The sequence below is a fragment of the Podarcis cretensis genome (assembly GCF_951804945.1).
Source record: "Podarcis cretensis genome assembly, chromosome: 12".
Classification (NCBI taxonomy): domain Eukaryota; kingdom Metazoa; phylum Chordata; class Lepidosauria; order Squamata; family Lacertidae; genus Podarcis; species Podarcis cretensis.
In genome coordinates, this window is record NC_137181.1 from 54,688,728 (window position 1) to 54,704,669 (window position 15,942).

The 15,942-nt window shown below is 43.6% G+C and overlaps 1 protein-coding gene across 1 annotated transcript in view; it reads left to right on the top strand.

Annotated features, from left to right (window-relative positions):
* The window catches only part of ITGA9 (integrin subunit alpha 9), a 234,436-nt gene that overhangs the window by 37,057 nt on the left and 181,437 nt on the right, over positions 1-15,942 (top strand). Inside the window, exons 6-10 of the mRNA XM_079947527.1 lie at positions 3,560-3,689; positions 6,593-6,678; positions 7,770-7,838; positions 9,864-10,001; positions 14,407-14,512. Coding sequence (XP_079803653.1) covers positions 3,560-3,689; positions 6,593-6,678; positions 7,770-7,838; positions 9,864-10,001; positions 14,407-14,512 — 529 coding nt within the window. The remainder of the gene's footprint in view (positions 1-3,559; positions 3,690-6,592; positions 6,679-7,769; positions 7,839-9,863; positions 10,002-14,406; positions 14,513-15,942) is intronic.

Consider the following 15,942-nt stretch of genomic DNA (forward strand, 5'->3'; position numbering starts at 1 on the left):
TGACTGGCACAGACTCTCCAAGGTTTCAGGCAGGACTCTAATGGGATTTGAACCTAATATCTTTTCTATGCAAAGGATTTGCTCTACAGCCGAGCTGTGGTCATTCCTTGCTGCGTGATATACTGCGAAGGCAAAAGTGTGGGAAGTAGCGCCCGCATCAAGAAAAGTTGTGAAAAAGCCATTGCAGTTATCCCTTGTTTAGCCTCTGCCACCTACGCTGACCGTGATGAATCCTGTGCTTTGGGGCTCTCAGAAATCAGCCTGAATACTATGTGGCTTGTGGGTCTCAGTCTCAGGTGTGGTGGCTTAGTGTGACTTTGTCCCCCACAAAATCTTTTATCTTTGAAGGAGGCATGGGCACAGATTTTGGGAGGCCCTGGACAAAGTGCTCTTCTTGATGGGACCCCTCCCAGTCAGCCCCCTGGGTTACATGCCCAAATCAGTGGGCATACATAAGGGGCAAGGCCAGTGTTTTTAAGCTGATGCCTCTGGGGAGTTGGCTCCTGGAGTGGCAGTCAAGCCACCTGCCCTGATTCTGCAATGGGCATCAAGGAGCTGGCAGCAGAAATAGTCAAGGTGGAGGTTGGCCCAGGTGGCAGCAGTGGACTGCTGGGTCCCAGGATTCACCGCACCATGCCAGGCGCTGGTACCAGGCCTGTCCTGAACTCGGCCCTCCAGATGCTTTGGGACTACAACTCCCATCATCCCTGACCAGTGGTCTTGTTAGCTAGGGATCATGGGAGTTGTAGTCCCAAAACATCTGGAGGGCAGAGTTTGGGGGTGCCTGCCCCAGAGGACTGTTTCATGTATTACAGGTCAGTTCTCATAGGTAAATTCTTATTTCCAGGAAGAAATTCCACAGTGCAAAACAAACATGAAAATCTGGGACCTCTTATTCCTGTTATGCCTCTCCAGGTGGTAGCTGCTATTTGTTTCTGGTTGCATGGTTGAAAAATAATGCAATGTGGATATATCTCGTACTTGGAAATTAGGCAGCAGGCAGGCTGCAACTCAACATCCCATAATGCTAACTCTGCAAACTTGGATCTGGTTAAAATTCAGTCCCTTTCTTGCTTGCTTCCTGCTTTGGAGTTTTTTAAGCCACCAAGTTTCTAACATTGTTCCTAGGTTCACATCAGTAGCTGCTGTGGGTAGGGGGCAGGGAGGTGTCTTGAGGGCATGGCGATGTAACACCACACATTTCATGACTGCATTCTGTTAGAGGAAGAACCGTCCCAGTTTCCCAAGGTTCCAGCATCCCAAGGGATATGTCAGACTTCTTTCTACCCGAGACCAACAGTGGTTGGCAGGGTGGTGCAGACTTGATGCCCAGTGTTGCTGCTGCTTACCTAGAGAGGGAGAGACTCAGGGAGCTCAGTGCAGTGTAGCTGCGCTGGCAGGAGTGCTCTGCTGGCTCCATCACTGCGCTTGCACTGCACTGAGCTCTCTGCACCTTTCCTTCTTGGAAAATGCTTGGTGCCAGGAAGCCAGATGCACAGCGCTGCCCGGCCTGTGCCACCCTGTTGACCTCTGCTGCCTGAGACCCTTCAGAGCTGCTGCAAGCCAGCTCTGGGCTAGATGATCAAAGAAGCTTATGAGAACAGGAAACGAGACACAAGGCCACTGTTTTTGGCAGCCATCATGTGCTTTTGGTAATGTCTAGCTCTGCCTTGGGCAAATCTAGATTGGAAGGGAATGTGAGAGAGGTTAGTTTCCAGAGCATCTTTGCATCGGGCCCAAAGGGTTTAATCACTCAGGATCATATAAACAAAGCATGTGCTACAGTGTTCAAAACAAGCTGGTGGGATTTTTTCAGGTTAATCTGGAAAGTGTGGCAACCTGTTTGATAACGCGTTTGATCACCAGAGCCGTGTCAGCAGCAGCTGTTTCCTGACTTGTCTGCAATATCAAGCCTGTTCCTTTTCCCATGCTCTGAACTCCCTTTGCTTGCTCCACATTCAAAAGGTGGCTTTGAACTTCTGGTGCACTGCCTCAGAGCTTCAGCCATTTCAGAGTGAGCAGGAAATGTAGATAAATGAGTTCTGGGTCAAACAGACAAGCGTCTAATGCACAAGAATTCCGTCTTGCTAATGCATGCTGTTTTCTGCTGTGAGATGGGTTGGTTGTCCCAAAAGAGCAGCCACTCAAAGTTATGGAGCCTGTTGTGTTTACATACATTGTATGCATAGAACTGTCTGCTATAGCTTCTGACCTTGTGTAGATGGAAGCAGCCAAGTTCTGATGGTCCAGGCCTAGTTTGTCGGTCTGGTGGAGAAGAGTTAGGCAGCCTAGGGGATCCCAAAGTTTCTGAGGCCCAAGCTGAATTCTTGTGAGGATTAACTGTGACTACCTATAAGAGAACTGAGCAGAGACTGGGGCAGTGCTGCTGGGTCCACCACACTGAGCGCTGACACTAGAAGGCAGTGGAAGGGGGGGGGGGCGGATGCCAAATTTTGGGTTTGCACTGTGCACCACTGAAATTTCAAAGATCAAAGTCTTCCACTGAACTGAGGAGAAGTGCTGGGGATAGATTCATAGCTAAAGGTAGTCCTTGAAAACATGACAGTTCCTTTGCTGCCACGCCTCAGTAAGTTCATTGCATGCTTTATGCAAACAAATACTTATTGGAAATGTAAAGAACAGGAAGGGACATTTTATTATGCTTGGTGGATGTGTAAAAAAGCCAAAAAATATTGGATACAAATATATATATATATTGATACGGAGAATTTTGAAGATTAACTTTCAACTGAAGCCTGAATTTTCCCTGCTGGGACTTATAGATATACAGTTAGAAAAGGTCTATGGGACTTTGTTTCAATTATGGCAGTGAGACTTTTATGTTGCAGAGCATCATGCAGGATAGAAGGTCCCAGGTTCTGTCCCCAGCGTCTCCCGGGGGGCTGGTACTGTCTGGCACCCTGCAGAGCTGTTGCTTCTCAGCGTTGGCAATGGACCAGTTAAAATGGTTTAATGTGAATGAGCTGCTTCATTTCTCCCTTGCTGCTTCTTCTGCTAGGAAACAAGCCATTCTCTAGCTTGATGCACTGTTATATCCCAGACGTATGGTTTGTTCCCCCTAAGCCACAGACACATATTGGCTTCTGCTCGTAGTTTGTTTGGAGAACCTGCAGCTGGATACGCAACAAGCAAAACCATAGTTTGTTTCCCAGCAGTAGGAGGAGTTCCTCACCTGGGTAACAAACAAATTGGTATATTCCCCTTCTTACTACAAGGGGAAGAGCAAAACACCTGGGATTTCAACAGTGTGCATCAGCATGGTGCTCATTCACATTAAACCACAGTTTATTTTAACTATGGTTTAATGTGACACACAAACCAGGCTATTACATTCTAATTGCGCAATACAATTCATGCTCTTAAAGTAATCCAGAAAGTTTAGATTATTTTAACCTGTTTCAATCTTCCCCAATTTATCAGTCTTCTCTGCCCCCCGGCACCACAGAATTTCTGAAGATGATTACTTTTCAGTTCTTCATCATGCTTGAGGAGCTTCAAAGATTTATTTTATTGACTGCTGAAACTCTTCTGTTGGTAGGAGCTGGTTGTCATGGGAGCCCCGGGATCTTATTACTGGACCGGGACCATCAAAGTGCTGAATCTCACTGACAATATTTATTTCAAGCTGAATGATGAATCTGTGATAGCCAAGCGGTATACATACCTAGGTAAGTGATATGGAGTTGCCCATTGTTACTAGTCTCAAATCTTGGTTTCCTCAAGATGTTGGGACTACAACTCCCATGAATCTCAGCCATCACAACCTGCTGGTTGGGAGGCACCAGGTTGTGGGATACCAGTCTAAACTGTCTTGCACAAAGTTTTTTAGTGGTAGGTATGGGAAATCTGCATGAATATAAGCCTTCTAAATGGACATTTTTAAAAAAATCCTAGTTGGTATCTGCATCAGATTTGAATTGATTTTATGAATGTGCTCTGGTTGTCTTAAAGTGTTTGCTTATATCTTTATTTGTTTAGAAAAATGTTTTTATATATGCAGCTGTTTCATATAAGTTTTTATTATGTTGTAAATTGCTTTGGGATGCCCCATGGGAAGAAAGAAAGAAAGAAAGAAAGAAAGAAAGAAAGAAAGAAAGAAAGAAAGAAAATACACAGAGAATGGGTTATTTTAGGCCTTATGGTCTAAGTCAGTGTATTTCAGGGACCCTTGTGTTCTATGAAAGCTTGTTAGAGCTTTTTCAGTGACACGTTTTGGACCTTTAAAGTCCTTAATTATTGGGGATGAGGTTACCTCGATTTTTTTCTCCTTCTGTATATACTGACTTGGAGTTGTCTTCTGAGGTCTTTCTCCAGGTGTCCTTACCTTTTGAGGTTCAGGAGATGACAAATAGGGAGTACCTTTTCATTGGTGATATCCCGGCTGTAGAATGCCCTCCCTAGAGAGACTGTTGTTTCCCCAAGCAACAGGATCTTGAAACTTAAAGACTAACAAATGTATTATCTCACAAGCTTTTGTGGACTGCAGTCTACTTCCTTAGATGCACCATTATTATTTTCCCAGGTCAGTGTTAGGTGTGTCCTGCGTTGCACTCTTGGTTCACACGGGATGATGCTAGTAAGCTTCATAAATGGACAGTAAGCCTCATAAGCAGGGCTCAAATACGAAAAAACCCATAATCTTCTGTGAAGTGTAGGGGTCAGTAACATTTGCAGGGTTGTCTCAGTAGATGAGAATGTGGAAATGGCTTCCTGAAAGTCTGAAAACTGCTTGGCTAAACTATAGATTGGGATTTGTGAACTTTTTAATTCAACTCCCAGCCAGTTGCACATGTTGTATAGCATATTAATTTTACCTCTTGGGTATGTCTAAACTATAAGCTCTAAATGTTCTCGTTTTCTTCTCCTGTACTCTGAGGATAGCAGTTCTTTGAGTAGGCACAGCTGTCTATTGCTCCAAAGAATATCTGCCAAGATAAGATAGGGACTGAAGACATTGCACATCAATAATACTTTGAATACTAAGATTTAAAACGCAGTGAGTGACAGAAGAGAAATACTGAACATCTAATGTCTTCTGCCCAGTCCTCAGTGACCACTTGCTCTCATTATTAAAGCATTTCCAGATTTCCACTTTCTTCTTTTGTTTGGTTTTAAATGCTTTTAAAAACTGGATAATCACCCCTTTTCTTCAGCCCGCTATCACTATTAGTCTGTTTTTTGTTAAAAAAAACACAAACCACTTAGTGAAAGCTACTTTGAAATTCTTAGAGAAGAGTTGGCTGGATATCCTGATGACCTTGAGGTTTCCACCTTTGAATAGATTTGAAAAGCTAGTCTTTTGCAGGCAGAAGGGACTATGAAATGACAGCCTTACAGGGAGCTGAACCACCATGACCTCCTCCTCCTCCTTTACTTACAGACTCCTCCTGTCCCATAATATATCATCTGTAGGATGGCAAATTGGGCCACATTATTGATACTTCTTCCAAACCCTTTCCCCTTAGTGTAGGCCCTTAATTTTTGTATTAATCCTTAGCCAAGCTTCATCATCATCATCATCATCATCATTATTATTATCAGTAAAAGTATTTATAAACTGCTAGATCACAAAACTTATCACAGCAGTTGTAAGGATAAAACATTGAAAGGATAAAAGGCATAAAACAAAAGCATTGAAAGATTAAAACAATTTTAAGCTCTTGTTGGCGCTGTGGGTTAAACCACAGAGCCTAGGACTTGCTAATCAGAAGGTCGGCGGTTCAAATCTCCACAACGGGGTGAGCTCCCATTGCTCGGTCCCTGCTCCTGCCAACCTAGCAATTCAAAAGCAAATCAAAGTGCAAGTAGATAAATAGGTACCGCTCCAGCGGGAAGGTAAACGGTGTTTCCATGTGCTGCTCTGGTTTGCCAGAAGCGGCTTAGTCATGCTGGCCACATGACCCGGAAGCTGTACGCCGGCTTCCTCGGCCAATAAAGCGAGATGAGCGCCACAACCCCAGAGTCGGTCACGACTGGCCTAATGGTCAGGGGTCCCTTTACCTTTACTTTAAAGCATATACTTTATATCTCTTCCCTCACCCCACATCCCTTGGCATAGCAGTTTAAACTGAGGGAACCCCCGTTTTTGGGTGCCAAATGGAATCGGTCACTAAACAGGCATGAAAGATAGTTCCTTCAACATGAAGCAAACTGTTCCCCCCCACCCCAGTGTGTTTCTCATCCCGCTGAGCATCTGTACTCTTAATTTTTATTTTGGAAACCAGGCTCCTTTCTGGCTTAAGCTCTTGTGCGTGTCACCCTCACAGCTTCTGTCGACACCTTTGCCATTGGGTCTCAGTGGAAAAAAAGAGACATTCAGTTGCTTATTGTCACTTCCAGCACCGCATGGAGTGCCAGCAAGTTCCTGTACTGAAGGAGCAGACCTCTTGTTGATTTTGGGGGGTTATTTGTAATAAGCCTAGCATATTTACACTCTATGAGAAGAAAGGAGGAGGGAGGGAACTTTGCTTTCATCCAGATGGCTGACCTTTTCCTTGGACCTGTTTCCTTTTCTGAATTCATTTGTCATTTCTCTCCTCCCATTCGTCCACCCTGAAAATGCCCTGCTTAGGATATGCGGTGACAGCGGGTCACTTCTCTCAGCTGACAACGACAGACGTCGTTGGAGGAGCTCCTCAGGATGGAGGCGTCGGAAAGGTGTGGCTCTCGATCAAACAATGGCTCATTTAACTAATGTGGCAGCATATTCACTGTTTTGACTGAGTTCCCGGAAAAAAGGATGAACAAGGCATTTGGGGCTACAGTAATTTGGAAAGGGTTTATTGACACTGGCTTGGATCATAAGATTAGTTGCCTTAAAAGTGGTTCATGGGAGGAATGTTTCTCATTCCCACCAGACCCACGAAAAGCCTCTTTGGGGATTGGGGGCTCTTCTGAAGAATATATGGTGGGAGTGTCCTAAAATTACGTGTAGATCTGCCAATTTTGGCTGGTTATCCCCTTCCTCAGAGGCCCCTATACACATCCCGTGTTGTTAAGGAGGGTGGTGGCGTTTGGGTAGGTGGGAAAGGGCAGTGTGGAGGAGGAAATGGAAAACATTCATTCTGTGAACTTCCTTAACTTATGTTAGGATCAATGCCACTGTTATGCATTGTTGTATTGTTTATGTAACATTCTTCAAAAAAATGTGCAAAGCATTTTTTTGCAGTGCTGATCTTCCTTGGTTTTGTAATGTTCTTTTGTGACGGACTAGGGACTTGAGGGCTTGCTAATACTGAGCTGAACCAGTTCAGCGCTGACAGATGCCCTCTTCACGTGTTGCTTGTGCAAAGAGGCAACACGGATACAAAGGGGCTGTGGGGTTAAATCCCAACCTGAGGCCATGCAGATACAGTACTCCTTGTCTTACTGCGAAAAGTCTTCTCCAGAGAGATTTGCCTGTCACCTACTTTGATTTCTTTTAGAGGCCACTTGAAAACAGCTTTACCTACAAAAGTCTTTGGTGGATTTTCATAAGAGATAACTCACATTTCACTGCGGGTGGCTCTTGCTTTTTCTGTTTGCTTTTAAAAATTGTATCCATCTTTAATAAAACTTAGGTTTTATTCTTAGTTTTTTTTTTGTTGTATTTTGCTAATCTGCCTTCAATTTTGTGGAAAGGTAAGGCAAAAACGTTTTAGATTAATGGATGAAGTACCCACAAACATGCTGTATTTTGCTAATCAATAATGAGTGGATTCATATGCAATAGAATCAATTAGTTTATTCTTCTGTTTAAAACTTCACAGGTATATATATTTCGCACTGATAGGAGGTCTGGTTCTTTAATAAAGATCTTTCAGGCTTCTGGTAAAAAGGTGGGTAATCCTTTAAATAATTGGTTGTTTATTTTTTATGTGGAATATATTGCTTTTTCTTTTAAACCTGCAGATAAGTTCTGATTACAGCTATCTTGCTCACAATTTCTCCTGGGACTGTAATTTTCTCTATTGTCCAATGCATAGACAGGCATAGGCAAACTCGGCCCTCCTGATGTTTTGGGACTACAACTTCCCCTTCATGTTAACAACCTTTTCCTGTTTCTTTGGGGAGGGGGGGAAATGTTAGGGTTGCTAAGCAGGCAAGTGGATATCGGTTCTTCGAAGAGTAGTTCACTCTGTGCCTCATTTCTGTGTTGCTTGGGTAAATGGAACCAGTAGGTTTATGGGACCACGTGGAATGCAGCTGTCCCTTTCTGTCACATGATCCTGTCATGTGATCCTTGCTGAGTTGGTAGCTGCAAGACCACTTGTGGGCATTTGTGATGCTGTAGCACAGCAAAGATCAGGCCAGCGACTCTTATCTAGTGAGCTACTACAATGGCACAGAGTGCTTGAATTCTGCTGCTGGATTCTTCACTGCTAGAGACTCTTAGTTCCTTAACAGGAAATTGGAAACCATGTGCCAGATGTGAATAGCAAAAAGTTACGGTTCTCACAGTAACACCAGGTCACCAACTCTGCACAATAATATTGCAGTTGGGCAAACAAAATCCCTTTCCCGCTTGAAATTGCTTACATCCACTGTGACATATTGCTCAGGTATTCGCTGCCTAGATTTTTTGTTAGTATAAAAACCGCCAATGCGTAATGAAAGCCTTGTAAACAAAGAACCCACAAAGGGAGCGAAATGCTAAATGTTTGACCTTAACCCTGCAAAAGCAAACAGATTGGAGATCTGAGCTGATGGCTTGCACGTTTTCTCATCTTTCTGCAGTGACTTGCAAACAGTGTTTGCAATCTTTTCTGTATTTGAGAAGTCGGTGTCTACTCTGTAGTGATAGGTGTGGCTGTTGTTGCATAGCTGATATCATCATTGGCTGGAACCTTTGGCTCATCTTGGCCAAAGACGAGTTGAGTGACCAAATTAAGGAGTGTGGGTGGGAGGGAAACACAACTTTTCAGCCAATCAAGAGCATGTAATGAGGTGAGAGTAATAATGCTAGTGATAAAATAAAGGTCATTGGATGTGCTTGCAATTTGGCATCGGATGAATTACACACAGTCCCAGATTCACAATGGGTGAATAAAGACAAAAGGTCAGGAAGAAATGGAACCATTTCAGGCAGAATAATAGTAGGACTGCCACATGGAAACTCTAATGAATGTATCAGTTCATCCTTTTTTGTAGAGCGTCTCTATACTGGTGCCAGCTGCCACCCAAAAATATGTGAGATTGGCATGGAAATTATCTATGTTTTGGAGCCATTCCGCATGGTGTGGAGTCTTCAGTCTTAGGGATGCAGCATGCAAACTTCATGACAGACACCTTGCAAAAATTGGCCATCACTCCCTGTTTGTCTGCCATCTTGATCCTTTTTCATTAAACATCCTGCAAAGACTTTCCTTGACTGACTGGTTCTTGAGCTTGTTCGGATCATAGTTTTCAACCCTGCTTACCCAACACAGAAACTAAATATTCCTAGGCTTGATATACATTCCTTAAAAATCACATTGAAGTTAACACGAGTTTACTTTTCAGTATTTTTTTTTTTTTTTTTGTCTGTTAAACTGATCTAAACCATCACGGTTGCTGAAAGAGCCCGGGTGTGTTTCAAGTAATGATTTTTGGCATGCAGCAGCAACTTGTTTTTAAGACACAGGAAAAAGTATAACTTTAATTCCTTTAATAATAATAAAAGAAATAAATAAATAATGCATGCATGAATGAATGAATGAAAGGCTGGCGTGACCCAGTGGCCCAGAGACTTCCAAGAGCTGCTGTGTTGTGAGAGATAAAGTAGCAAGTTGCTATTTCAATTACAAACAACAAAAAGCATAAATGATTTCCTCCTGTGTGTGGGCAGATACTGAATGCTTTGTTGTGACTCGGCTTGGTTGCAGATGGGCTCTTACTTTGGCTCCTCCTTATGTGCAGTTGATCTGAATTCTGACGGCCTTTCGGACCTCCTGGTGGGAGCGCCCATGTTTTCCGAGATCCGGGATGAGGGTCAAGTCACCGTCTACCTCAGTAGAGGAAATGTGAGTACAAAATGAGTGGAGCACAATGTCCTGGGGAAATCCTTTAACACTAATCTCAGATCAGCTGCACTGTCTCATGCAAGTTCTGTTTTAAGGTGCTGAGCAGAGGTGGGTGCTGTTTCGGCTCCTGAATAGAAATGGCGAAACAGTCCTAGCAAAAAAGTCAGGATTCACTTGTTTTTCATAATTTGTTGGGATGTCCAAAATCCAGTTGATATCTAATTCCATTCCTGAAGAACTGCCACATTAGCCTGATATTTCAAAAAACAGTAAATTCCTGTAACCCCTTAAAGGTGGATAAGAATACAGTGGTACCTCAGGTTAAGTACTTAATTCGTTCCGGAGGTCCGTTCTTAACCTGAAACTGTTCTTAACCTGAAGCACCACTTTAGCTAATGGGGCCTCCTGCTGCTGCTGCACTGCCGCACGATTTCTGTTCTCATCCTGAAGCAAAGTTCTTAACCTGAGGTACTATTTCTGGGTTTGCATCATCAACATTGTGGTTTATTTTTCAGTACTTTTATCAGGCATTTTCATTGGCAAATACCTAAAAGGAGCTTGTAAATGTAGCATAGCCCAGCATAACACCCCCCCCAACGATATGACATTTGCAAGGAGCACACTATGGCAATATCATAAAACCCACAGTCTGAAAACACCCTCGAAGCACAGGGAATACTTATGTGTTTATAGCTTGCAAAAAAGCAAACAATGATGGCTGTAGACAGGCTGCCTCTGAGAGGGCATTCCTTAATTTTGGCACCGCAATAGAAAGGCACTGTCCTTTGAGTTCCCTGACCAAGCCTCTAATGGTGGCGGCATATGGAGCTGTTTAGGGAGGCGGGTTCAGGTGAGCATCTAGAATTTAGACTGGGATAGAAGCATGGGGACTCCCTTAGTTTTGTACAGAAGGACTCAAAGTCTAAGAGTACACAAGAAACAGCAATGTCACAATTCTGTGCTCAGCTCTGATAATGTAGAATCCTGTCAGAGTACGTCTGTTCCTGTCCCACTGTCAGGGATTCTGCAACTTGAACCAACAAATTTATTACGGCATAGGCTTTCATTGATCGGGGTCCCCTTCAATAGGTGGCATGCGATGAGAGCAAGGCTCCTGTGTTACAGGCAGTTATTATTATTTATTATTATTTATTAAATTTGTATACCACCCTTCATCCATAGATCTCAGGGTGGTTCACAGCATAAACATGATTTGCCAACCTTCTTGTTAGGAGTCTTCTGCATTTGTTAGGTCAGCTGAGCAGTATGTTCTGCTTGCTGTATTCCAGGATCCAGTTTTTCTCCTCAAGTCACTAACTTCAGAGCCCTTGAATTGGGTATCATGTACTCCAGGTCTATAGCTGGTTGTGACCAAACCAGGACATGATACCCATTACAGCTGAGGTTTACAGAATGCACCCGAGTAGCAGCCACTCTTGATATATAGAACCTACATAGTAGAAGAAATAGTATTTGTTTCACTTCACTGTATATACTGAGAGAGCCACTTCCAGTGGTTGTGAAATTAAGCAACGGCTTCTAATTCACCTTCCCTTTCTGCTGAAATATGGTGACTCTTAAGACCAACCTTTGCATTATCTGGGAGAAAGAAGCATGATTTTGTTTTTAAATGTGTACTTGAAGGTAAGTTTAGAGAGTTGAACTCATATGAAAAGCAGCAGCAAGAACTGACTTTCATTTTGATTGTGTTGAAAACCCTATAAATTGTTGGTGTTCCTAGGAAAAGAAATCACTGGACTCTTGGTTGCAAAATTGCCCATTGCACAACCACCGTGACCCAACAGTAGCCAAGGGAAATAATCAACATAAGCTTCCTGTACTCTGAAATGACTGCGACTTGTTTGGAAGGAACACGAGCCACATGGGCTCTCTCAGAGACACTTTTGTTTATGAAAAATGTCTCCTTTCCCCCTAAATAAATGCTATTGGCGCTCTCCTTTCTCATAATTCGACACACAGACCATGGCTACTTAGGTCAGTTGAGGTCAAACAGTCACAATGGAATGATGTAACTTTGTGTCTTTCTTCAGATAGTTGAACATGAAGATTTAGAATCAGAGCACCAGAAATGCAACGTCCTCCAGAATGTTGTAAATGGAGAGACCCTTTTGGATTGGATAAAATAATCTTGACGAAAGTCCAACTAAAAGCATTGGGTTTTAGAGATCCTTGTTTCAATCACAACATTCCATTACTGCTTGGATCACAAAATTCTAGTTGTCTGGAACTTCCAGACTTCACTCTCTCATCTACAAAGTATCTAGAAATTATACTCAATCTTAGTGTTCCCCCTTTTAAAAACTTATTATTACTTCCACTAGCATTCCACCTTTCCTCACAGGAGTTTAGGGTGTGGAGTCTCCTTTTCATCTTGACAACAACCTTCTGTAACAGGACTGGAAGAGAGAGTGTTCGAGGCAATCGAGCATTCATCATGTTTGAGCAGGGATTTGAACCCATATCTTCTCAGTAGTTGTGAGTCAGGAAGCAAGGTGACAGAGAACACTCGAGAAAATTGGGTTGCACACAATAATGAATCAAAATATTATCTTCTGGGTTCTGTGAATCCTGAAAAATATTTTGCATTCATCGTCCCCAATGCCCGTCTCTAAACATGAATTTACTAGTAATTTCCCTGTGAGGCTTTATTGAAATTAATCTTATTAGAAAATGTGTTCTAGATTTGCCAATGTGTTATGAATACAAGGGCCACTCGGGTTGATTCTGATTTGCCGCAGTCCAAATTACTTTCACTCACTCCACATCTTTCATAGCAAAGTCGCTTTTCACATAAGCATCATTGTACCACATGTGGAGCCTCAGGGCAAGCCTCATGAAACCGTACCTTGCGCTCAGTGCAGAAGAAAAGAAAAACACAATAAAACTTTACTTTCACCTCATTGTTTTTGTTACAGATTCATTATATAGGATTTTCTTTATGTCAGCAGCTTTCTGAAGACCTCCCAAAAGATTTGATTGCAATTTCCAGAAACCAGTCCCTACCTATTCACAAAAAACACGGGAAAGACCCCTTGAGATAGACACGGAGCTGTGTTTAAACAACGGTGTTTAGTTTCCTTATGGAAATAACTCTCCTGCATCTGAAGTCTAGGGTAGAGGGCAGAAATGGACATAAAAACATGAAAAACATATCAGCATTTTTGTGGGAGCTTTGGTAGGGTTTAAAAAAGAAAAAAAATATTTTTGCTCTTTTTGGTCACTCTCTTATAGCTAACCCAACTACATTCTAATGTTGTCAATCTACCGTTTTTTTGCTCTATAAGACTCACTTTTTCCCTCCTAAAAAGTAAGGGGAAATGTGTGTGTGTCTTATGGAGCGAATGCAGGCTGTGCCGCTCTCACAGAAGCCAGAACACCAAGAGGGATCGCTTTCACTGCTCAGCGATCCCTCTTGCTGTTCTGGCTTCTGAGATTCAGAATATTTTTTTTCTTGTTTTCCTCCTCCAAATACTGGGTGCGTCTTGTGGTCTGGTGCGTCTTATAGAGCGAAAAATACGGTATTCCTATGTAAAGTGGTTTCTTCGTCTTTTAAGATTCTTTGCCTTTGCTCCACCCCAAAATAACAGACTCCAAAGCATGGCATTTCCCCCCCTATGAAAGATGGAACTGAATGCTGCAGTAATGTGCTCATAGAGCAATGGCCAATGTTGTTGGTAAATGTACAATTCAAGTCCAAAGAATCAGATAATTCCACGTGCAGCCTGCACACGTAACCCCTTGGTGGCTTTGCATCTCGTCTCTTACATACAGGAGGGAAAGACCCTTCTAAGACAACACTTGCCAGCTCCTTTTTTATAAGTACTTTGTTAAGAATGATTTAAAACCTGCTGGCTTATTACCTGGAGGCACTTTTTTTTAGGCAGTCAAAATGTTTTAATGAATTATTCCAACAGATTAATTTACTTAAGTGCTGCAGACCTCATTATTATCACATGGGAGTTTTCCTGCAGAGACTGAGTCTATGCTATTACAAATAGCTCTTCTTGGTTATTCTTTGGAACGGAACAGAATTAACCTCACCGGCTTAGTTGCTCAATTGTTTGGAACTTTTGCACTGTCTCGAGTGCATGCTTTTTTCTTACTGGAGATTTCTTTTTGAAATATTACAGTTGGCCACTAATCGGCCTTTGCTCCGTCATCCTGGCTAGGCGCTTCCTTTTCAGGAGCAATTAAGTGCCTTTTCAATTTACAGCATTTCCTTTATATAATGCCCGGGTTTAGTGTTGCCAACTTGAAATTTGGTTAGGACATGCTCCAGATGCTTCCTGGGGAACATGTGCATGAGCAACGCTCTAGCAAAGAGGCCGTGTATCTCTCAACACTCGCTCTGTTTTTCTTAGCCTGTCCTTTTCCTGTTTGCTAGGGAGTCATGGAAGAGCAACTTGTTCTGAATGGTGACAATGCCTACAACGCACACTTTGGGGAAAGTATTGCCTCCCTGGGAGATATGGATGAGGATGGATTCCCAGGTCAGTCTGTTTTCTTTTGCACGTGGGCTCTGGGCTCTGGGCTGGTGCTGGGTCTCTCTGAACTGAGGCAGGGACCTGCTATGGAGTGCTTCAGAAATGTGTATGCTTCAAACCCGTCCCACCCAGATAATTCTTCATCTTTGAAGGCACACTTTCTCCACCAGAGAGGTTTTTTTTTTGTGGCTGACAGATCTAGCTTCTAATCCATGGGTAGGCAAACTAAGACCCAGGGACTGGATCTGGCCCAATTGCCTTCTAAATCTGGCCCACGGATGGTCCAGGAATCAGCATGTTTTTATATGAGTAGAATGAGTCCTTTTATTTAAAATGCATCTCAGGGTTATTTGTGGGGCATAGGAATTCATTCATTCCCCCCTCCAATATAGCCCAGCCCCCCCAAGGTCTGAGGGACAGTGGACCGGCCCCCTGCTGAAAAAGTTTGCTGACCCCTGTTCTAATCCAAGCAAGGGATTTTACCAGGGCTCCCCAGTTATGGTGCTTCATGGAAGAAGGAGAAGAGGAGGAGGAGTTTGGATTTGATATCCCGCTTTATCACTACCCAAGGAGTCTCAAAGCGGCTAGCAATCTCCTTTTCCCTTCCTCCCCCACAACAAACACTCTGTGAGGTCAGTGAGGCTGAGAGACTTCAGAGAAGTGTGACTAGCCCAAGGTCACCCAGCAGCTGCATGTGGAGGAGCGGGGAAGCGAACCCGGTTCACCAGGTTACGAGTCTACCACTCTTAACCACTACACCACACAGGCTGAAGCATGAAGGGATATTGAAGCAATGTATATTACCTTCTTCTTGTCAGTTCTCTGATCTTTCCTAGTCCTGCTAGGGGTACCTGTCTGGGATCTGCAAGGAGGTTTGGGTGTAATCTTCGATATCTCCCTCTCCATGGAGGCGCAGATTGCACCTATAACAAAGGCGGCATTTTTTCATCTCCGCCAAGCTCAGCAGTTGGCTCCTTACCTCTCTCGCCGTGACCTAGCCACTGTGATCCACGCGACGGTCACCTCCAGACTGGATTATTGTAACTCGCTCTACGTGGGGCTGCCCTTGAGACTGACCCAGAAACTCCAGCGGGTGCAGAATGCCGCGGCGAGACTCCTTACGGGGTCTTCGCTGCGAGATCACATTCATCTGGTGCTGTACCAGCTGCACTGGCTCCCCGTGGAGTACAGGATCAGGTTTAAGGTGCTGGTTTTAACCTTCAAAGCCCTATACGGCCTAGGACCCTTGTACCTACGGGACCGCCTCTCCTGGTATGTCCCACAGAGGAACGTACGGTCTTCAAATAAAAACATATTGAAGGTCCCAGGCCACAGAGAGGTTAGGCTGGCCTCAACTAGAGCCAGGGCTTTTTCAGCTGCGGCTCCAACCTGGTGGAACGCTCTGTCACAAGAGACAAGGGCCCTGCAGGACTTGA